We start from the raw sequence: 22,395 nt of genomic DNA, 5'->3' as shown, positions 1-22,395 counted from the left end.
CCCGCACTCAGGGCTCGATCCATCCAGGTCTCCCAGGGTTTCGGAGACAACTCCCTGCAGAGAACCTGTTTTACCAGCCGCTCTCCACCAGTCAACAACTCCTCCAGCACCGGTGGAGGAGGTGAATTACCTTGGGCTGAGTGGGAGGAGGCTGGCTCCCAGGGATCCAAAACAGTCATTAAAACACCTCCATCTGGGTGCAGTCCAGCCCTTTCCAAAGAGCATGGGAGGGTGTCCTGCTCCTTTCAGCCTTCTCTGGACGACTTAGATTGAGCCGTCACAACTTCCCTGTCATGTCTATGGGCTTTACTGCAGTAGAGAGCACCCATGAAGTGTCAGAGGAAGTGTCTGAAGCATGGGGAGGGATCCAGTTTTTGGGTGCTGAAGCCCTGTGCCAGAGGGGAGCTGTGTGCTCAGGCTCATCCCATGCCTGGGCACAATCCATCACCCCCCTAAGCTGGTCCCAAGACTCTACCCCCCAATGCTCACACAGGGCAACGCTCTCTTTCAAAGGGCAGGTGTGAAGGCAATGGGGGGACTGTCTTTGTTTTATCAGGGTGACAAGGGCACCCAGACACAGCAGAGCCAGGTCCAAGCCTCGTTTTTACCTGAGCCCAGCCCAGGGACCTGGTGCTCTCACTGTTGGTGGCAGCCAGGCAATCACAGTGGATGCCTGCAGAAGAAGTCATCCAGGACCCCTTGAGTACTAATTCAGTCTCTGATCCTGGTGAGATCCATCCATACGCCAGCCCAAAGGACTGGGTGTAAGGCTGGGCTTGCCACACATGCCTCCAACCCACAGGGGTGTGCCGTGGACCTGAGTAATCAAAAGAACTATTATAATCAAAGGTTCCTGATTAAAATCCCATTTCTAAAAGATAGCCCTGTCAAACGAACGTCTGCTCTGAGCAGGGCTTGGTCTCTGTTGCTCTTTCTTCTTGCTGTAACCCGCTGTCTTTCACCTCTGAGAGTTGTGGCATAAGGAAAGAAAAGTACTTCAATAACTTTGCAAGCGTCCTGCTAATTGCTGACAAGCCCTATAGAGCAGTTCAGCATGAGCAAATTACTATAGAGCAATAAACCTTTCTGATTAATGCACAGGGGAGCACTTCACTTGCAAAACTCACTGCCAAAGGACATCACTGAAGCACAGGACTTAACGGGACTTTAAAAAGGATTAGGCTGAACCTAGTGAGAGAACACCCCCAACTTGGATCCACACGGCAAAGGGATATAAAACCTCACAGTTTGTGATTCCTCTTATTATTAAGATGAAGAAATTCCAGACAGGCATTTAGAGGCTGGGAATTAGGCAGAGGATGATACTCACCCCTTACAGTCCCTTGGTCTTTATTTTCAGCTCAGAGACTTTTGAGCTCAACATGGTTTCCTCTTTATTTAAGACCCCTCAGTGGATTTCTCCTCCATGGATTTTCCCAGTATCCCCCAAACCCAGGAAAACTGTTTGTATAAAAAAACATCCTTCGGCATTCCCCCCACTTCTTTAATTTGGATGGGATCCTGCTGAGCACTTTGGCAGCACAAAACATTGCTCTCTCATGGTTGAGATTTTTTTCTGCCACAGAGCATTCAGCTCATGTTTTCCCTGATGTTCCTCATGTTTTTTCACGTTCACCATAATCCCAACCAGGCAACAGCCAGCCCAGAGCCCATCATCTGGATGGGCCACACTGGATTTTCCCCTTTATACTCCTCCAAACATCCCTTGCCATTTTATCCCCAAACCCCAAGTCCTGCAAGATCTTTCTGAACATCTGCATCATCACTCTTCATCTCTGCTATGCCAAATACACAACATCAACAGTTTGTTATCTCACTATCATTTCCTATCTGCTAATTGATTATTTACCTCTACTTGGACTTTCCCTCTTAACAGTGGATGACTTAAAGGTCTTCCCTTCTGGAAATCCAGGAAAACTCTTATCTACAAGGTCACCCTTATCTACAAGCTCATTGATGCTTCCAGAAACCAGATGCTTTGTGAGACAGGGCTTCCCTTTACAAAAGCTATTATGGCCACCCTGAGCTCATCACCAAAGCCCAGACCAAACTGCAGGTCCACAAAGGTGAAGGTGAAGTAAGGCAGAGGCATGAGTCCATGTGGGGAAGGGATGTCCAGGGGAATGAGTCTGACACTTATCCAGATCTGCTCTACGCAACAGGCTATCGTATCTGCTGTCCCAGATCTACGACCAGGAGAGGAAAGTTATGTGCTCATGGTGAAGGGAGTTGTGCAACAGGACTCTACTGTGTGCAGGCAAGGCTCTAGTGTAAAACCTCACTTCTCTCTGGGTACCTGCTTTGCCCAGGGATGGTTTTCCAGCTGCTTCACAGGATGTCTCTGCCAGAAGAACTGCGTCTGCCTGAGGAGCTCAGGGAGCCAGATCTTCATAGAATCCTGAATCATCTGATGCAGATCAGCAGAAGACACACACTTATACTCACTAAGGAGCTAGACCAGTACCAGCAAGGGTTTGTTGTTTTTTTTCCCTTGGGATCAGTGTCCTGTCTCATCCTGATGCAGAGCCTGTTTCTTTAGCTATAGGGCAGTGGAGAGCTTCCAGTTTCCACAACTGTGCTGTCATTAGGGCATTCCTCAACCTCGCCCCAGGGCCTGGTGGTGAACCCTCCACCTCCACCCTTTGGCTTGTGCTGGTCCCTCAGCATCAGCCATGGCTCCACTCCTCCTTCAGCTCCATAGGCTCACACTGCTGGTGGTGGAGCGGAGTCAGCAGCATCATCTGCCCAGGCTTCCCCACTGGCCTGGGCCGTGGGGCTCCATGGCCTGGAGAAGGCTTTTTCACCCTTGCTCAGCTGCCATCCCATCGCTGCAGTGACGCAACAGCTCACAAAGGTTCCATCAGTGAATGTTTTAATGCTCCACTCACCTCCACGCATGGAGGTCTCCCTGTATCCCCACACTGGTTCTCTGCAGGTGCCAGGATGGTCCGGCTCTCCTTCCCCAGCTGCAATTCCTTCAGCTTTAGGGAAGACGTGTGCGATGCACTGGAAACTGATAGTACATAGATATATCTGCTGTGAAAGTGGCTGAAATTGGTGTGTGTGTGCTCAGAAACTGAACAAAACCCAACCACAGACTTTTCTGCAGGACAGGAACAACCATCATTCAAACTGCCTCGCACCCAGCTAGCAGAGGGCTTTTCTTCATTTCTAATTCAACGTTTTTAAAACAAAAAGAAATATTTTAGACAAATCTTGGCTCAGGAACGCCACCATCATGCCCCACAGATGCTATAGTGTCCTTCAGGTTGCCATTCTCCTCTGCAGATTGGTCTCCTTATCAGATGCCCTTTCCCATGGTGCCCCGGGTCTGGTGATGAAGAACCGTGAACATCCCTTAAAAGTGGTGTCTCTGGAAACTTTCCAGGTCATGGATAGAATACGTGTGACATTGTCAGCAGTTGCTGGCAGACTGCGCCCCTCATAGTGCATGAAATTAGTTGCCATTAATGAGAAATCCCCTCTGATGTGAGCAGGGAGGGAGAGGGCTCAGGCCACAGCAAGGGAAGATGGACAAGATGGATGTACCAAGCACCATGCCCCATCCCAGCCCTGTTCCTTCCTGGGGCTGCAGGACCTGGAAGGCTGCAGGAGGTGAAAATGGGGGTGAAGAAACCCATTTCTTCCCATGTTACACTGCAGGGGACACACAGGACGTGCAGTGATGACTCACAGGGTGATGGGTGGTTATGCTATAACCCTGCTGATGTGGTGCTGTCGCCTCCTGCTCAGCCACAGCAGGGTTTGATCCTGCATCAGCAGCACTGCGGAGGCCATGGGGGGCAATGGGAGATAATGTTTAACCTTTCCCACCAGGGCCTGCAGCCTGGCATTAACCCCATGCAGGGCAGTGTGCTGCACTGCTCTGCAGAGGCCACAGGATGAACTTTAGCCCTTCCTACCCTGGGGTTGCCCATCACCGCGAATCCTCCCTTTGCAGGTCCAGCCACCAGCTGAGCTGCAGATGTGCTCAGGGGGATATCTGGGCACAGTTCAGATGCCTCTGGGCAGGACCAGTGAGCAGGGAGTTTGCAGAGCATCCCAGGAAAGGAAAGGACCATTTTACAACCAACTGGGAAGGATGTTTTTGAAAGGTCACATCCGACCAAGCCTTTTGCATCTTCCTCATTGCAATTTTACCAGCAAAACCTTTCCAGTAGTAAATCACTGGGTTGACTAATGTTGGGGTTTTTTCTACTGTCCAATTGAATTTACAATTTCTGCAATTTCAAGCTTCCATGTCTGCACTTTTTGCTTTGCTTTGTTTAGTTTTGCTTTGGGGGCTCCTGGCTGCAATTAAACAACCTGGAGCAGGGTAGGGACAGGGCTCTGCTCAGTTCAGGGACTGACTGACACAGTTTTTCTGTAAGTAAGTACAGTTCCATTAGCAACTGCTCCAGCATCAGCTTCTTTCCCTAAGAAAAGCCTTGTGAGTCCCCCATTTGGAATGAATTGTCAGTAAAAATGGATTACTGCAGGGTTCCCTTCTAATTCAGAGAGAAGAAATCAAGATTATGGTCACCTAGGAGGGAGCAACAGAGGAACTGCAGAGCTGGCTGGGAGCAGGAGAAGCCAGGCACATCCTGGGGTGAAAGGCTCAACTTGCCCCTCTTACCAAGGGGGTATCTGGGCTCACAGTTGTCCCAGAGCCACAGAAGCAGCTGCAGAGCAGAGATGGAGAGGAAGACTTCGCTCCCAGTGCCCAGATCCAACCAGGAGAGCCACATGCTCAGAGCAGACAACTGCATTTCCCCTCGATATTCAATGCCTGTAAAGAGATGGGGTTTTCCATGTTTGTAATAAAACTGCAATCCATAAAACTTAGTTTTCCCATGACCAATCAATGTGGTTTTCCAGGACATGGTGACTGGGGACCATCGTACTTTGAAAAAGTAGGGGAGCCTGAAGAGCGAAGACTTGTGGGGTAGGGTTCTTCTCTCATCCCTCTCAGTGTAAAACACAAGGCAGCCATGCAAAGTCATCTATAGCCTGATGGGTGCATGTGGGCCCAGGGACTCTGCTGAGCACATCCAGAGCTGTGCTGGTGAGCCCTGAGGTCCTGCTCTGCAGCAGTTTCGGGTGTCTTAGTGCACAGGACCTGATGACGAGCTGGGCACGGGCACGGGCACAGGCTGGGTGCCGAGCACCGACCAGAGCCTGGTCCCACAGCACCCATATTGCCTTTCATCTCACACCCATCCCTCCTCACCCCGCAAATGCCACCCCTTTTTTTCTTTTAATTATGAAATTAGCATAATTGCACTAAGCTCAGAGCAGCTGTTCTCGACCAGGACTTGGCTTTTCCATCGTCTGCTTCTGTTCCAGGTCTGAAGAAGGCTTTGTTTCCATGAAACCTCTCTCGCATTTTCCAGCTATACCAGTCGGTCAGGTAACAGTTATTGCCTCTCCCTACACATCTTTCTTCCTCTGCCAGGATTGCTGCTGAGTGTGTGAGTTCCCTCTGGGGAATAGCATGCACAGCGAGATCCCAGGACACTGCCTCGGCACGGCTCCCGCTTGGAGGGCTGAGATGGCAGCTAAACGCTTGGTGGTGGGGCAGGCTGAGCCATGGCAGCACCCTGGGACCCCACCATGCATCATCTCCAATCACCTCCAAGCACTTGGCTTGGCCAAGACAGAGACTTGCTTCCCAGCACTGCACCTGCTGGGAGCCCATCCCGAGGTGCACAGGGTGAGGACAAGTGGTCAGCGAGTCCCCACACGCTGTGCTGGGATGTGGCTGCTCCCTCCAGTCGAGCTTGGAAAGGAAAAAATGGGTGGAAAAGGCTCTGTGTGCAGTGCAACTGCTCCAGTCGTGCAGGAGGTGGTCGTGGGCCCACTTAACAGGATGCTGATGGTGATGGAGGGTCAGGGGGAAAGGCAAAGTCTGAGCATCTGTGCTTTCTAAGGGAGATGATGTGTATTTTCCAGCTGACGCCCCTCTGATCTGACCCTAACTTTGGGAAGAGTTTTCCTACTGAGTCTTAAATTCTCTGTGAAGGAGCTGCTGGATGTTGTGGCAGCCCCAGCGCTAATGACCATGCAAGCAGTAAGTATTCCCATAAGAAGTCACCCAAGACCTGGCACAGGGACATTTGCAGGGGGCTGGAAAGGATCAGGGTATCTTCCCCACCGGCCTGTGGACCAGCTCCTGCCCCTGGTCAACGCTTCCACAGTGACGAGCCCACGCGATGCTCTGCCTAGGAAACCATCCTTTAATACACATGCAGCCGCAGGGGTACATCTCAGGCTGCACCACCAGAGGATGGGGGTTTGGGAGGACCAGCAGCCACCTCCAGGGCCTCTCTGCAGTGGTGGAAGGGGAGGGATGGCCAGTGCCCCCTTGGAGGCAGCATGGCCCATGTGGGTGATAGCGGGGAACCGCTGTGCCAAGGCCGTGAGGGAGCTGGGCTGATGGCAGAGCTGAGAGAAAGAAGCTCAGATCTCCTTTCCTCCTTTCATGCGTTGCAGCTCAGTGTAAAGGTATAAAGAGCAGAAGGGCAGCAGGAGAAAGGGAGGCAGCAGCAGGGGTGGGGAGGCTCTTCTTCCTGATGCTCCTGTGGGAAAGAAACAGAGCAGAGCAGTGGGACCTGAGGAGGACGTCTCAGGCTGCTGAAAGCAGCTGGAGTTGGTGCCAGTGATGCCCATGCTATGCAGGAGCAGTGTGATATGGGCAGCAGATGCTGGAGAGCCAGGGATGACAAGCTGGGAGAGGAGAAGAGCTGCTGGCAGTGCTCTGAGGGCACTATGGAGACAGGCTGAGGGAGTTTGGGTTGTTCAGCCTGGAGAAGGCTCCAGGGAGACCTTAGAGCAGCTCCAGTGCCTAAAGGGGCTCCAGCAAACCTGGAGAGGGGCTTTGGACAAGGGCCTGGAGGGAGAGGCCAAGGGGAATGGCTTTAACCTGCCAGAGGGGAGATTGAGATGAGCTCTGAGGCAGAAGCTCTTCCCTGTGAGGGTGCTGAGGCGCTGGCACAGACTTTTCCCAGAGAAGCTGTGGCTGCCCCATCCCTGGCAGTGTTCAAGGCCAGGTTGGACACAGGGGCTTGGAGCAACCTGCTCTAGTGGAAGGTGTCCCTGCCCGTGGCAGGGGTTGGAGCTGGAGGAGCTTTAAGGTCCCTTCAACCCAAACCATTCCACGATTGTATGATTCTATGGCAGTCACCCATCCCAAGTGGGGGGGGGGGAATGGCGCCTGTAGCGGTGGTTTCTGTATGTGTTTGGTCACAGTCACAGATCAGGGGTGCTGCAGGGAGCACGTGGCATCGCAGAGGAAGGAGAACCAGTGCCCTACCTCTCACTGGCCCGTGGGGGACTTGGCAGCATCAAACATCTTCTTCCGTCCCTCCATCCCCGACATGGCCTCCACGTTCTTGCGCCAGTCACCTACTTCCACAGGGCGCTCCTGCAGGGACAAGGGTGGCAGTGGCCATGGATAGGGTGTCCAGCAGCCCCACACTGTCCCACCCCACTGCACAGAGCCCTTGGCCCCAAGCAGCACAGGGAAGGTCGCTGCCCTGTTGCAAACACCCTCTCCATCGGACCCAGCTCTGCCACATGTCTCTGGGAACATGCCCAAGTGTCTGCTCTGCCAACCCGCAAGCATCCATAGATCACAAACCGTGCCCCAAAATCATCTCACGACATCTAAACTAAACTCAGATCTATTCACCGCCTGGCGCTGAGGTCTGTAAACACCGTTCTCTGTGCAGAGGGCTGAGATGTGCTACACAAGAACAGGAAAAGTCAGAAAAAATCAATTGAAAATTGAGATTTCATCTGATCTGCTGAGATGGGACCAAACTGCAAAACCCCTTTGCGAGGAGGCCCTAGGAAAGGGGCACAGCTCTTGCCGCTGGGTGCCTGCACACCGCAGGCAGGTTTGGGCATCGTTCTCTGTCTCTGATAGAGACTTTCCCCTCTCACATCTCTGCAAAGCTGGTGTGATGTGGGCCATATATTTCAAGCCAAATGTGCTTGCTGTGCTGGCTTTGTCTTATCTAATCTGGGTTTGGGAATTTCCCGAGTGTTTTCTGGGCATGATTGCACTGAACAGGAGCTCTCCTGGTTCCCTACAAGACCAAAGACCAAACTCTCTGCAAGCACAGCTCAAAAGACGTGCCCAGCTGAAAGACCTCACATGCTCTGGGAGGGAAGACCACCATGGACACAGCCCTAAATCTCACTTGTTATCATCCACCGGGTACCTGGCCCAGTCAAACTGCTCCCATGTGGTCCCGCAATGACCTGCAATGGGCTCATCTTCACAAGGACTGCTCTGTGCTACTTCTGAGGTTACAAAGGATGAACAACAACCCGTGAAGGTTTCAGAGGGGACCTTGGAGAATGGCAAGGACATCCCCGGGAGGTGCCTCCATCTCTGGCCTCTAGCAGAGTCACCCACCTTCTCTGTGTCCTCCTTCTTGACAGACTTCAGGTTGGCTCTCAGATCCATGGACACCTTGTGCTTGGAGCCCAGCAGAGCCCTCAGCATGGCATCGGCAGAGACGCGGACCCGCCGCAGGGGGGGTCGCTTGAACTTCCCTCGGAGATCGAGCACTTTGATTTTCAGATCTTTAATCTGCAAGTTGGAGAAAGGAGGAGGAGCAGGAGGTCACCACTCGGCTGCCTTGTGTGAACTAGGGGTCTGTGCCTCTCCTGCAGCCGTGAGGACCACCCTCAGCAAGGGACTGTCCACCTGAGCACAGAGCTGCTGGCATTGCCTGGTCCCAGCCTGCTCAGAGAGCAGACGTACCATGACAAGAAGCTCTCAGACCCACAAGGGGTGACCAGGAGAGGAGGAGGTTGCCTGTGGACCCAGTGGGCAGTTTGAATTCCCTGAGGCAGGGATGAACCTTGGACAGAGTGATGTCTTGCAGAGCAAATACCAACCCTTAGATAACCCTGGTGCACGCCCCACATCCAAGCTCAGCCCAGTCCATGACAGACTCCAAGCTACCATCTGGATGGGAGTTAACATAGGAGCAAACTGCCCATCCTGCCTCCTACCTCCCGAGTGTTATGGTTGCATTTCGCTTCGATGTCGTATCTCTCTTCATCCACAATTTCAACCTTCTCGTGCAGCTCCCTGCACAGGTCCTGGGGGACAAGCACAACAGGAGAGCAGTGAGCGGTGCCCCTCCATGCTCCCAAGGACCTCACTCCACCCTCAAACCTGAGGAGTACCTGGAGCTGGCTCAAGGACAGCCCACTGGTGCGCAGCGGCGTGATCCGCTCAGACAGGTACCTCTCCTTCTCTGCCTGCTTGTCCACAATCTCCTGCTCCCACTCCTCCTTGGCTTTTGCCAGCATCAAACTCTACAAGCACAAGTAAATGGCAGAAGTGCGAACAGACGGGCTCCTCTGTTCCCCCTGAGCATCCTCACGTATCGCCTGTAGGATGGGACAGGCTTGTCTGCCTCCGAACCCCCTCCCTGCTGGAGCTGCCCTCCCCAGATCCCTGTGCTGCTGCAGCACACATCAAACAACCCCTACACCTTTCGTGTGGTGGCCCTGAAGGCGCGGGGAGCAGCATGGCTGGAGGCACTGCGGGGCTGCGCTGGCGGTGGTCCCGATGGATGCTGATGTCAGCACTTTCTCTGCATGGGTTTGCTCTGCTGGGGCACTCAATGGTTCTCCCAAGCCGCAACTTGGGGAGCTCCCAAGCTGATGCTGCAGAGCTGCTGGTGCACAAACACCAGTCTGTGGCTTTAGAGCTGAAGGCATCAGAGTCTCTCCCCACCTCAGCAAAGGGGATGGGAGGGGAGGTTTGTTTAGTGCATGGACCACAAAGCCCACATGAGTGAGGATTTTTGAGAAGACAAGAGGTGGGACTGGGAGCTGCTCCCCAAGGCCCATTCTTCTGCTGCTCCTCGTGGCTGTCCCACCGACCACGCACCCAATCCCGGCTCCTTTTCCCCAGCAAGTTAAACCGCAGGGAGTTTCCAACCCTCAGGACTCACCTTCAACAAGAGCTTGCGTGAGGCTGTGATCTTGGATTTTCTCTAGGGGAAGGGGAGGGGAAAAAGAAACAACAAACTTTGAAAACAAGCTCACAGCAAACGCAGAGCAGCATCGGGATTGCTCCCGAAAGGAGAAGCACTTACCTCCCTGCAGGCAGGCATGCATTCAAGAAGGAGCAATAAGGAACAAGAGAAGAGAACAGAGCATCAGTGAGTAATAGTCAAAAAGAGAGGATAGTCAGAGAATCATAGAACCACAGACTGGTTTGTATTGGAGGGGACCTTAAAGCTCATCCAGTTCCAAGCTCTTGCTCAGGGCCACTGCTCAGAAAGCTAAAATGCCATTAGAACATGGCACAGGAACTGCCAATGTGCCCATTGTGCCAGCCCCAGCTCAGTCCCTGCAGTTTGGGCCACGACACCCTCATTCACAAGGTCCCCGTGGAGCTGGGGCTGGCACGCAGGATGCTTGGATCCTGCTCAGGTTTGCAGGGCTGGGGCATCCCCGTGTTATTGCTCAGTGAAAGCTCTGCAGGGAGGTTTCTTCCTTCTGTTCATCCCAGGGAATAGGTTGTACCTGTACGATGTGCTGCTACAAAGAGCCTCACGGCAAAGCGAGTGGTGCCCACCTCAGATCCCTAGATTGGGGTCTATAAAGCTTTGAATTAGGACATTGAAATCACTAATGAACTTGATTTAAAGATAGTTTTTGCAATCGGAATGGCACAGAGGTCTTGAGCACGGGCTGGTCTCCCAGCTGAACCCTTCCAAACACGGACACACTCGGCCAGCACGAGCAGCTCATGGCCAGACCAGGATTTGGTGGAATCCAAGGGGAAGTGGTGCTACTTACGGCTCTGGCATTGTGAAGTCGAGCTGTTCACCTGCAGAGAAAAGCAAAAGGTACCAAAAAAGGGAAAGAAGCTGAAACAAAGGAGCAAATCCTAAATCCACCCAAGCCCAGAGCACGGTGGCAGGGAGATCTCCAGAGGTCCAGTGCTGCCCCGTGCTGTCAGCGGAGGGAAGCGGCTCCATCCCGCTGTGAAGCACCAAGACAAGCACCTTGCTCTGAGGAAAGCTCATTGCAGGCAAGCTCCAACCTGCTCCAGCCGGCCCTGCAGGACTCGGTCTCCTGCTCCTCAGGGGTTTTCCCAAGCACCGAGCTGCTCCCACAGGGACTGCATCACCCAGCCCAGCTCAGGGCGAGCGGATGGAGGCGAGCGTGGATGGAAAGAGCAGGAGAAATGGGGGGGTCTCAGGGCCCTCTGCACCATGGGAGCTCGAAGGGTCCCATCCCACAGCTCCCCATTGGCAACCGCAAGGGTGTTGGAGCCAAAATCCATCTCAGGAGTGACAGAGCGAAGGGCAAAGCATCACAGCGAAGTGGCTGAGCAGATCCCTCCGGCAGCCACGGCGCTGGCAGAACGCTCATGGGCTCATAGTTTAAATGTCCTGGGTAATCCTATGCCCTGGCAGGTGCTTCCAACTGCATTGCTTCCCAGCACTGCCTCCAGCATTCCCAACTGCACTGCTTCCCAGCACTGCCTCCAGCATTCCCAACTGCACTGCTTCCCAGCGCTGCCGCCAGCATTCCCAACTGCACTGCTTCCCAGCACTGCCTCCAGCATTCCCAACTGCACTGCTTCCCAGCACTGCCTCCAACATTCCCAACTGCATTGCTTCCCAGCACTGCCTCCAGCATTCCCAACTGCACTGCTTCCCAGCACTGCCTCCAACATTCTCAACTGCACTGCTTCCCAGCACTGTCTCCAGCAAATCCCAATGCACATCCCGGCCCCATCCACTTGTCCCTGTCCTGTCCCCGTGCCCCCCACTGCCACAGCCTGAAGGAATGGAGTTTGTGTGGGAAATGCCATAAGATCCCAGCAGGAATCATCTCCCCCGGAGCCTGCCCTGGATTTACACAGAAAATATCCCAAAACCGGGCAGCTTTTTTCTCCCAAAGCCACATCAGTCGGATGCAGCCGGAGCCGCCGGTTTCATGCCTGTCCCAAGGGGTCTGGTGGGACAACAGAAGGACACACAGGGAATGCAGCTCCTCTCGCCTGACACTGGTGTGTTGAGCGGGTCAGGTCTCAGCTGCTCCCTCCAGTTTGCCTCTGGGGAGGCAGAAAAGCCTTTGGGCTCTCTGGAAGTGTGAGCAAGGACTGGGCGAAGCCCCTCAGCATCTCCAGCATTCCCTGTTGGAGCACAGCCCGGCAACCCTGGAAGGTGGGACCCACACCACCCCTCACACCAGCGACCTCTACCAAGGTCAATTGACTTTTAGGGCCAAATAGCTCTAAATTGGCTTCACAGGGGGCAGCCAGGACTGTGAGACATCCCCAGCAGCCTTGTGCAGGGACTTTTGGGCTCCAGCTGGATCTCGAGCATCCACAAGAGATTTTGCTCTCTAATGGAGACGAGAGGATCTGGGCAAGTTTGTTCTGCACTATTTGTCCCCCCCCCCCCCAGCCATGAAAAGCTTAAAAAGCTCATTAAACCATTAGATCATGGAAAACTTTACAAGAAACAGCATCATAAATCCAACCGCCACCAATCCTGACATCCTCCTGCACCCCAGGGGCCAGAGACACACCATGAGCACATGCCCAGCTAACACGATGCTACACGCGCTGCCTTGAACCTCACATCCTCTCTCACGCAAGTGACCATGAGCACTCAGGCTGGGACACGGGGGCAAATACCACCCGGAACTGCCCCAGAGCAGCTCCGACAGTGGCTCTTTCAGCAGGATTTTCCCACCACAGCCTCTCCCACCCTCTCTCCAACAGCACAGAAAACGTCTGAGCAACCTCAGAGGCATCCAGACAAATTCCTGCGCTGGGGGGGTTGCCACATGGACCCACACTCATGCCCGTGTCCCCACCAGCACAGCTGGGGGTGGCAGAGCCTTACCTGGGTGCTGTGCAGAGGGAGGTGATGCCTGGCCTGGGGAGCGCCGCGCACTGCCGGGGCGGGCGGCGGAGGGGGAGTATTGAACCGCAGCCGGGCTGCGAGTGGCCGGTAAAAATAGCACCAATCCCCCCTCGTGTGCTCACGTTTGCTGCAGGCGCCGGCACGCCGCGACGTGCTGCTCACACCTGCACCTGCGCGAGCACGCGTGGCACATGCGTGTGCTGGTGCACGCGTGACCCCCGCATGAGCTGGGGAACTCCTGTGCTCTCTGCTTGTGAATCGCCCCAGCCTGGTCAGCGCTTGCTGCCCAACGTGTTACACACGTGTGGTGTGTGAGCACATTGCGTGTGAGCACGCATGTTGTGTGTGAGCACGCGTGTTGTGTGTGAGCACACAGACATGACCATGATGCACCAGCAGTGCTCATACAGACAAGGTGTGTTCTTCATGGTGCATCTGCCTTGCTCCTCTCCTGTGTGAACCAGCACCGGAGAGGCTGGAAAAGCCCTGTCTGTGCCAGGAGGCAAAACCACAAGCCCAAAACCCTGCACTGAGCTTTCTTTAAGGGAAATCTCCTTGGTTTTATTCTTCTTTTATTTCTTTCCCTTTTTCCTTTCAGAAAATGAAGGGGGTCGCGGTGAGCATCCTGATGTGGTGCTGACCCCATGCACTGTGGTGCACACATGCTCTGCAGTGCTGCAAGCACAGAGTGATGTCCCCACGGGAGCGCTGGCCAAGGGGCATCCCTGGAGCCTCCAGAGCAGGAGGGCAACGAACTGCCATGGGGTGATGGGGTGCAACCAGACCAAGGATGGGGCAGACCCCACTTTATGGGTGGGCAGGATCATCCAGGCTCACCCAGCACAGCACCATGGGTTGGGATGCTCAAGCAACTCCCAGCTCCTCACAAGCTGTGATGTTTTCCCCATGCAATTCCCAAAAGGCAGCACCAAAGCTGCTGTCTCGCCCCCCTGCGCCCCACAAATCCCCACACCCCGTGTCCCTTCGCAGCCCACACCTGTTCCCAGGGATATTTTTAGGGGCAAGTTTAGGAGCAAACAATTCCCATCCCAGCAGGGACAATGCCCGGCATTTTAATCCGGAGGCTATTATGGTCGCGGAGGGACACGCAGCTGCATGTGCAGGGTCTCTGCCGTGGTGGGGAGCAGACACAGCCCCTGTCCTGCAGAGCCCCCTTCCCAGCTCCTTCCCTGTGCCTGGGAGCTGTGCCCTGGGGGCAGGATGCAGCAGTCGCCAGCCTGGAGCGAGGTGGGTGATGGACACAGTGGCTGTGCCAGTCCCATCGTGTTTGACCCGCACTAGTCACATCCCAGCAATCCCAGGAGACACCCCCCCCCGTCCCCACTCTCCTCGGGGCCCCCTCCAAGGATGTTTCCCTTTATCCAGCTCCCAGCGCAGTGGATCTGCTCCCAGCCCCAAGGAGGAGGCTTTATACCAGCCCCGTTAGACCTTTATAAGGCAAAAGCCCCCGCGGGGCCATGCCTCCAGCATCTTTCCTCCCAGCTGCCTTGGGATTGTTTTCGGAGCACAGAGGAGCCAAAATTAGCCGGTGACAAAGGCGCTGCATTCCCCACAGCCGTGCCCCGGGGACCTGACCAGGGACCAGGCTGCTCCAGATGCCATTTGCTCCAGTCTCAGGTTTCTTCCTTTGCTGGGACCTGGAGTGAGGAGGAGGAAAGGGCAGGAGAGGGATGGGGTAGCAGGACCGCTGGATTCAGGGCTTCAGCACTGGTTTCAGAGCGCGAGTGCTGCCATGGGGGGCCAGCAGCAGGAGCCCAGGGTCTCCCCATCCCTCCTCTCCAGCTGACGTGATGATGAGGACATTTCTGGTCTCCATCCTCAGCTCAGAAACCACAATCAGCTGCCTAAAGATGAGGGGCTGTTTTATTAGGTACCACCCGAGGTTATGGGCACCCCCCTGAGCTGCTGGCAGGTAGGAAGGGGACAGGCTGGAAATCATGGGGCAGAGCAGTGCTGAGGCCAAATTCAAAGCAAAATAATATCCTCCCATTCCCTGGGAGCCACCAATTCAAGTGGTTCCCCATGGGCTGCCATGGAGGGGGTGATACCCACAGAGAAATGTATGGGGAGGACAGACCCAGCCAGGACCAAGTCCCCAGGGACAGCCCACTTGTCCCTAAAGGTCCCAGTGGTTCAGTCATTTACGAGTGGACAACCTTGCACATGTGTGGATGGACATGAGCAGTTTCTCTCTCCCTCTGGACATGCTGAGTCCCTGGAAGATGTTGGTGCTTCCTCATCGTTGGGCATCAGCCCCACAAGCACAGCAGGGACTGCCCTGACTGCCCTCCAGCTGCAGGTAGAACTGCACTGGGGCTGCAATGGTCCCTGGTGTTGGGCCTCCAAACTCAAAAGGTATCTGACACACATGATCAGCTTGGTTGTCCTGTGTGAAGCCTAATTCCCTGAAGAAGCAGACTTGCAGCAATGCTGGAGGGATTCCTTTCCCTCCTTAAGGCCCTGGAGCCATCCCACCCATCCTGCCCTTGCCCTCTTCCAAGCATGGTCCTCCTCTGGTCAACCCCAATGACATTCCAAACCAAGACAATGGGAGACAAACCTTCCACTTCTGGGAATACCGATGGAAAAGTTGTTTTTCCTTAAATGCTTTGGGGAAACTTGAAATGTTTGCAGAAGGTGCCAAAGTTGAGGAGGGGTCTCCCAGAGTGATGGGGTTCTTTATGAACAGCATAAAGCATTCCCTGCCCCGTGCTACTGGCAGGAAGAAAAGTCTTTATTAAATCAGGAGGAATTCTTTACTTTGGGATAGTGGAAAGGCATTATTCCAACGGAGCTGAGCCACCCACTGAAGGATTTAAGCTTTCCATGGGTTTGCCAAGTGACACGTGAAACCTTCTCAACGCTGATCTTGTCAACTCTTATTAAACAAGAGGAGGATATTCAACTGTTCTGTCTGTGCCAATAGGCTGACATGGTTGAACAGTGATGTCAGCTTAAATATCCTAAACCCCAGCCTGGTTTCCAGCCTAAGGCAAAATATTTCATGGAGAAAAAGAGACTATTCCAAATAACCCCAAATTTCAGGCCTTTTTAGACACTTTTTTAGGGGCTTTTAGGACACTTCTTAGACATTTTCAGGGTATTTCCAGGCCCTCCCATCTATCTCTGAGACATCTCAGATGCATCTCAGCATCCCTTTTGCTGCAGGGCTGGGCTGAGCCATCACCAGGGCGTTGGGGCTGTTCAGCCTGGAGAAGAGAAGCTGCACAGGGACCTCAGAGCAGCTTCCAGTGTCTGAAGGGGGCTACAAGGATGCTGGGGAGGGACCTTCATCAGGGACTGGAGCAGTAGGACAAGGGGTGATGGGTTCAAACTGAAACAGGGGAAGTTCAGGTCTGCTTATTCCCTGTGAGGGTGCTGAGGCGCTGGCACAGGGTGCCCAGAGAAGCTGTGGCTGCCCCATCCCTGGCAGTGTTCAAGGCCAGGTTGGACACAGGGGCTTGGAGCAACCTGCTCTAGTGGAAGGTGTCCCTGCCCGGGGCAGGGGTTGGAGCTGGAGGAGCTTTAAGGTTCCTTCCAACCCAAACCAGTCTGTGAGTCTATGCTTCTATGCTGCAGACCCCCATCTCAGCAGCCAGCCCCAAACTGACCCCAAAGCTGGGCCCGGGGACTTCACCCAGCCCGGAAGCTCCCCCTGCCACCTCCGTGCACCCAAATTCACCCCCATGGTGTGGCACAAAGGGTGCCAGCCCCAGCGCCCATGGGTGCTCTGGGGTGGGTGGCACAGGGCAGCCCCAGCAACGGCAGTGTGGGGGGGTGACAGACGGAGCGGGGGCACCGTGTGCCGGGAGCAGCAGAGCCGGATTTTCAGGCTCCTGCCTTTGAACTTGGGCAGCGCCGGGGAACCTCGCTCTGTTCTGGGGCTCAGCACCAGCCCCAGCTCTGCCCCAGCACAGGGGTCCTCTGAAGGCAGTGTGCTGGGGGGGGGGGCTGCAAGGCCACATGCCTGACAACCCCCTGCTGTGCCTCAGCTTCCCCATCTCCGGGGGCATTAAAACACTTTCCATGCATCCTCTCCCTTGTTCTCTGGAAGCACCCTGTGAGCTCCTTTGTATCTATGCAAACAGTCAGCTAAAAACACCTTCACCGTGCTGGGCCTCCTGCAATGACCCCAGCACCCTTCTCCCCCCACGCCTGCTTTCCCCACATAGCTTTCCTGCCTGCAGGAGGTTTTCCCTTGGGTAAAATCACCCCATTTGCCCAATTCCACCCATCAGCACTGAGCCCCATCCCGGTGCTGGGCGCTGGGGGAGGCACCAGCCCCTGCCCCTGCTCCAGGGTGACCTTCTCCTCAGCATCGACTATTGAGCCCTGCGAGGTGAAGCCAAACTGCCTCCCACCCGCTCAGCACCCACCCCTGGCCCCTGCTCCCAGGGTCAGGCTGTGAATCCACCCATCCATCTGCCAGATCCGGGTGGCTGCACAGAAGACATTCCCAATCCCAGGGGAACACGAGGTGCAGGCAGGGGCTCTGTTGGTCTGCAGAGAGATGAGGAGCTTAGGATGGGGATGGAAAATCTTGGCTTTCTCTATGCCCAACCTGAAATGGGATTTGCCTTGCTCTTTCTGTCCCTCTTCCTCCATCGCACACACCCATCTTGACTGTTTTCTTCCCCAGTTCCTCGCTGGCACTTGGAAAACAGAAAATCTCTATTCACAGTGAGTGGCAGAGTAGAAAAGTTGAAAACGAGGAGTCAGGGCACCCAAAAGTGGCTCGAAATGCAGAAGACTTCAGAAACCCCCTCGCGCTGCGTGCTCCTCACCCCTGGGTGTTTGCAGGACTTTGAATGAGCATCACTGAATTCCCTGACTCTGGGGCTGGGGATTTACAAGAACCCCCAGGACGCAGATCCTTGCCTTGGGAATGCTGTGTGAGCATCCCTCCATCCACCAACAACCCCACTCCCTCCTGAAATGCATGTGGGGACCTGGCCGGGGTGGCTGGTCCATGCAGGGCTCCATGCCCAGAGCATTCCCTATGAGCAGGGCTGCAGGTCCCACCATCCCTGGAGCCCACCGTGTTTTGGTCCCTCCGTCCCTGATGCAGCACAGGGATGTGCAGGGTTTGGATCCAGATTCATTTGCACCCCCCAGCTTGGACCCGGTCACAAGTAGGGGGGTGTCTCAGCAAATGAAGCTCTGAGGCCCAGGGATCGGATTCCTTGGGTGGAAAACCACCAAAATGCTCATTCCCAACTGCTCAGGAAGAGCCGGTGTGATCCTGACCCTGCACAGTGAGCTCTGGCCACACCATCATCCCTCCCCAGAGCCACCCTGAGGTGACCCCATGGGCCCTGGTGGGTCTGGTGGAGGTGGCTGGTGCTCGGGCTGGGGCTGGGATGCTCCGCACTGCCATTCCCACGCATCCCAGCAATCTCCAGAGGATCCGCAGCGCCTCCGGCCGCGGCGCTGGGGCTCAGGCTCCGGCTTGCGCAGCGCCGGTGGCTCCAGGCGCTCGTGTCTGCGCTGCCTGTCGGGGCAGAGCCATCCCCATCCCTGCAGAGCCAGGCAGGCTGCTCCCGGGTCGCCTGCCCACAAACCACCGTGAGAATCCCTGGGGACACAGCCACAGCGGGACGGGTGACCAGAGAGGCTCGGATAGTGACAGGGGGCTTTGGAGCCCAGCTATGGGATGCTGGAAGATTTAGGGGGATACCAACAACCAGCGAGGCTCTGTGCAGGATTTGTGCTCTCCCATGCCCTGCAGGGCCCCACAGATCAAAGCAACACCAGGGTAAGCAGCAGAAGGTCCTGTTTGGGGACATTTTTGGTACAGGGAGTCGGGGTCTCCATTGCCTTCCCCAGTGTCCCCCACCAGCCTGAGGACAGCTCAGGGCAGGACAGTGTCCAGCAGCACGGCCACATCACTGTGCCATCGGGTACAGTGCCCAGAGGGGTCCCTGCTGCAACAGCAGCTCTCCAGCCCCTTCTCAATGTGGGGGCTCAGGGGGATCCATGTCCCTGGCCATGTCCATCTGTCCCAGTGTCACTGGCATTTGGGCGAAGCTCACCGTCACCCTGCTTCCTTCGGGCTCAACCTCATCCCTCCCCTGTCCCGCAGGAGAGGCCCGGGGGTCCCCACCAGTTCACCAAGGTCCTGGCCATGTCGGCTGAGGGGTGATGGGCCCCCAGGCAGGGATGTCACCTCCTGCAATGTCCGGAGCCCACAGTGGTGGCACTGGCTGTGTCCTTTGCCCCATCGTGCCAAGGGGATGTGGCTGGACACCTGCAGCTGTGCCAGCCCAGCTCCTGCAGTGCCACTGTCCTGCCCCAGGACAATGGAATTTGGCACCCACACTGGTGTCGCCAGGGCCACCATCCCCATCCCCTGGAAGCAGACAGTGGTGGCCTCACTTGCCCGTACGGATCCCATTGTCCCCACCGCCTGCCGAGCCGAGGGCCATCTCCATCCTGCTCTTGGGATGCTGCATGTCCATGGGCTGTCCCACCGGGGCTGTGTCGAACTGCACCACTGCGGAGAGATGGAGCTTGTCACCCACCCAGCCAGCCCCAGACATGGATCCAGCTCCGAGGGGAGTTGGGGAGTGGAACCAGCCACGGTCCTCACTGTCATCCCATGTGCAAGATGGCAAAGAGCCCCATATCCCTTGGGGCCACCCCAGACAGAGGGAGGGTGTTAGAAAGTCCCTCTCCAGTGATGCGGGGAGGTGAAACCCAATGGAGGATGCAAAGAGGGGACACAGGACCATGACCCAGCAGACCCATCCCCATCCATGGGACCCCCTCTGTGATTCCCATGGGGAAATCACTGAACCACTCGGAGATGGGGCTGGTGGCCAGGGTCCTGCCCCCTGACCCGCGGTGCAGGGGTCCTGTACCTGCTCGGCAGCTGTGCCGGGCGCGGACGACCTGGATCGCCTGCTGGTTCTTGAAGCGGACGAGGCCCATGGTGATTGCGGCGTTCCAGCCCGGGTCCTCCTGCGCGCAGCGGAAGTCGATCTCGTGGCTGTCGTCCATCACCACGGTGAAGTAGATGTGCCGCTCCTTCCACTCCACGCACTCCACCGCCTTCATGCGGGCGAAGCTCAGCTCCTTGCGCCGCGAGCCCTTGGGCTCGAAGAGCTGCAGCCCCTTCTCCGTCAGCAAGCAACGCTTCTTCTTCCAGAGCTGCAGCAGCCCCCCGCTGCGCTTCTCCAGCACCCCCTCCCTCAGCACCTTCTCGGGGGTCATAGCGGCTCCTTGGCCCCCGGGTCCCTCAGCACCTCGTGTCGGCGCAGCCGGGCATCACCCACCGGTGGGTTTCCAGCTGCTTCACGTCAGAGCCGAGCGCCCCAGGACCCCACGGGGTGTCCCCAGGGCACTCGCCACGCTCCGCTCCCCGGCACTCAGAGGGGGTGCGCAGTGGGGTGCCCCATTGCCGGCCCCAGCCCTGTTGCCGGGGCTCTGCTCCCGGCCCTGCGCAGCGTGTGGGATCCCGGCACCGCGCGCCCCAGGAGCTGTCGCTACTTGCCCGGCTGCTTCCCACTCGCATTCCTGCCGCCTCGCCTGGCCCCTCCTGCGGCGCAGGCACCCACAACGCCCAGGCGAAGCCCGGTCAGGCCCAGGCGGCCCCGCGGCACCGGGAGGAGCTTTCGGGGTGCCCCGGGGGCCTCGTGTGAACCGGCAGTGTGTGGGGACAGGGCTGCACCGCAGCGGTGCCGGGGCAGGGCTGGGACACTGCAGTGCAGCCCGGGCATGAGCTGCAGTGCCGGCTGGCACAAGGCAAGAGGGTGCAGTCCTGGTGGGGATGGGGGGCTCTGGGTGCAGTACCAGCCAGGAAGGGGCTACAGGGTGCAGCGCTGGCTGAAGTGGGGGCTGTGGGTGCAGTGCCAGCAGGCGCAGGGGCTGTGCGTGCAGCACCAGCCAGCCAGGGGCTGTGGGAACCCCTGGGTAGCGGCTCACATGCAGACAGGAGACGTCTGGTGTCTGTGCAGGGCTGCCCTGCAATGGGGACAGCTCTCGGCACGCACCTAGCCCTGCACCCAAGGGTGCTGCCCCAGCCCTCAGCAGCAGATCTCGCACCCCCACATTCCCTGGGGCAGGGATCTGAAGCCCCCAGCGGGGACCAGCATCCCCCGTGTGAGCTGTGCAGGGGGGATGCAGAGCACGGCGCGGTCCCGCCGGTGCCCACCCTCCCCTGCAGCAAAACACCGGCTCCTTTCCGGCCCGTCTCGTTCCCGTTCCGGCCACCGCAGCTTCTCTGTTCCTGTGCCAGCGCCTGGCACCGAGGAGTCACGGTGGGGACATCTGGAGCTGCCAAAGGGGGTGACGGGCACCGCCTGCTCTGGTGCTGAGGGTCCCTTTGCCCAGCCAAGGGGAACAATCCCCGGGGGACACTCCGGGATCACTGCATGGGGCTGGCAGCGCCCAGGTCAGCCCGTGGCTCCCGTATCACCCCCCTCCGGGGGGTGCAGCCCCTCCTGCTCCAACTCCTCCATCACCCCGGTCCCTGCAGCCGGCGTGGCCGGGGGACAAGTCTGCAGCGCCGTGAGATGCGCCTCATTATCCCTCATTAAGAGGGCAGGGCAGCGCCTGCCGCAGCCAGAACTGGTTCGTGCTCCCCGGGGCCAACCTCACCTCGCTGGCAGAGATCCCGGTGTCCCAGGACACCCCGTTTCCTGACGTCAGGCGGCCCCGGTTCCCCCCGCATCTCTCTCCATCCCTGCAGCACAGGGCCTGGCACAGCCCCGGGTGCCACCACGAGCACCCCAGAGCTCTCGGGAGGAGCAGAGCAGAAGTGTGGGTTCCCCCCATGCTCCAAAGGAGCATCCGAGGCTGTTTTCCCACACGCAGGTAAAGCTCGGCTTCAGGGATGCTGAGGTGAGAAGTTTCGGGATTGTTGCTCCCAGATCTGCTCCAGCGAGCTGGGATGTCTGCGGGCACTTTGCTTGACCAACCAGATCAATCTCCTTCCTCTCCAGGAGAGCCAAGGGCTGCCAAATCTCCCCAAATCCAAATCCAATTCCAGATCTGCTGCTCATTGCCTCTCCAGCCTCCTGCGGTGATCCTGCCCCTCTGCTCTGCTCTTGTGAGACCCCGCTTGCAGCACTGTGTGCAGTTCTGGCATCCTCAGATAGGAAGGACATGGAGCTGTTGGAGCATGTCCAGAGGAGGCCACGAGGATGAGCAGGGGCTGGAGCACTTCCTATACAAGACAGGCTGAGAACATTGGGGCTGTTCAGCCTGGAGAAGAGAAGCTGTGTGGAGACCTCAGAGCAGCTTCCAGTGTCTGAAGGGGGCTACAAGGATGCTGGGGAGGGACCTTCATCAGGGACTGGAGCGATAGGACAAGGGGTGATGGGTTCAAACTGCCAGAGGGGAGATTGAGATGAGCTCTGAGGCAGAAGCTCTTCCCTGTGAGGGTGCTGAGGCGCTGGCACAGACTTTTCCCAGAGAAGCTGTGGCTGCCCCA

At 56.7% G+C, this 22,395-nt stretch overlaps 2 protein-coding genes across 4 annotated transcripts; both read right to left on the bottom strand.

Moving 5' to 3' along the window:
- Positions 1-6,239: 6,239 nt before the first annotated feature.
- On the bottom strand, positions 6,240-12,959 carry TNNI1 (troponin I1, slow skeletal type). Of its 3 annotated transcripts, XM_030473571.1 has the most exons (8): positions 12,921-12,959; positions 10,851-10,885; positions 10,002-10,043; positions 9,226-9,357; positions 9,049-9,138; positions 8,444-8,620; positions 7,334-7,444; positions 6,240-6,599 (listed from the first exon to the last, which is right to left on the bottom strand). In XM_030473571.1, exons 4-7 carry the CDS (start codon positions 9,349-9,351, stop codon positions 7,337-7,339), a joined length of 501 nt encoding a protein of 166 aa, XP_030329431.1. In that variant the 5' UTR covers positions 9,352-9,357; positions 10,002-10,043; positions 10,851-10,885; positions 12,921-12,959; the 3' UTR covers positions 6,240-6,599; positions 7,334-7,336. The 3 variants fall into 3 exon arrangements, with proteins under 3 accessions (XP_030329431.1, XP_030329433.1, XP_030329432.1); XM_030473573.1 differs by lacking the exon at positions 12,921-12,959 and having other exon boundaries at positions 10,855-10,872; XM_030473572.1 differs by lacking the exons at positions 10,851-10,885; positions 12,921-12,959 and having other exon boundaries at positions 10,002-10,135.
- Positions 12,960-19,333: 6,374 nt separating this feature from the next.
- PHLDA3 (pleckstrin homology like domain family A member 3) lies at positions 19,334-20,174 on the bottom strand. The gene is made up of 2 exons (XM_030473570.1): positions 19,823-20,174; positions 19,334-19,455 (listed from the first exon to the last, which is right to left on the bottom strand). The coding sequence occupies exons 1-2, from the start codon at positions 20,172-20,174 to the stop codon at positions 19,334-19,336; spliced, it is 474 nt and encodes a 157-aa protein (XP_030329430.1).
- Positions 20,175-22,395: the final 2,221 nt, after the last annotated feature.

This window comes from Strigops habroptila, chromosome 18 (genome assembly GCF_004027225.2).
Source record: "Strigops habroptila isolate Jane chromosome 18, bStrHab1.2.pri, whole genome shotgun sequence".
Lineage (NCBI taxonomy): Eukaryota > Metazoa > Chordata > Aves > Psittaciformes > Psittacidae > Strigops > Strigops habroptila.
Note: the sequence above shows the minus strand (reverse complement) of the source record. Positions and strands in the feature narration are given on the sequence as shown.

Coding starts and splice junctions, on each gene's coding strand:
- TNNI1 (XM_030473571.1), bottom strand. CDS start 9,351: ATGCTGGCAAAAGCCAAGGAGGAGTGGGAGCAGGAGATTGTGGACAAG. Junction 9,139..9,225: donor TGTCCTTGAGCCAGCTCCAG/GTACTCCTCAGG, acceptor CTTGTCCCCCAG/GACCTGTGCAGGGAGCTGCA. Junction 7,445..8,443: donor AGAAGGAGGACACAGAGAAG/GTGGGTGACTCT, acceptor TTGTCCCTGCAG/GAGCGCCCTGTGGAAGTAGG.
- PHLDA3 (XM_030473570.1), bottom strand. CDS start 20,174: ATGACCCCCGAGAAGGTGCTGAGGGAGGGGGTGCTGGAGAAGCGCAGC. Junction 19,456..19,822: donor CCGGCACAGCTGCCGAGCAG/GTACAGGACCCC, acceptor ATCTCTCCGCAG/TGGTGCAGTTCGACACAGCC.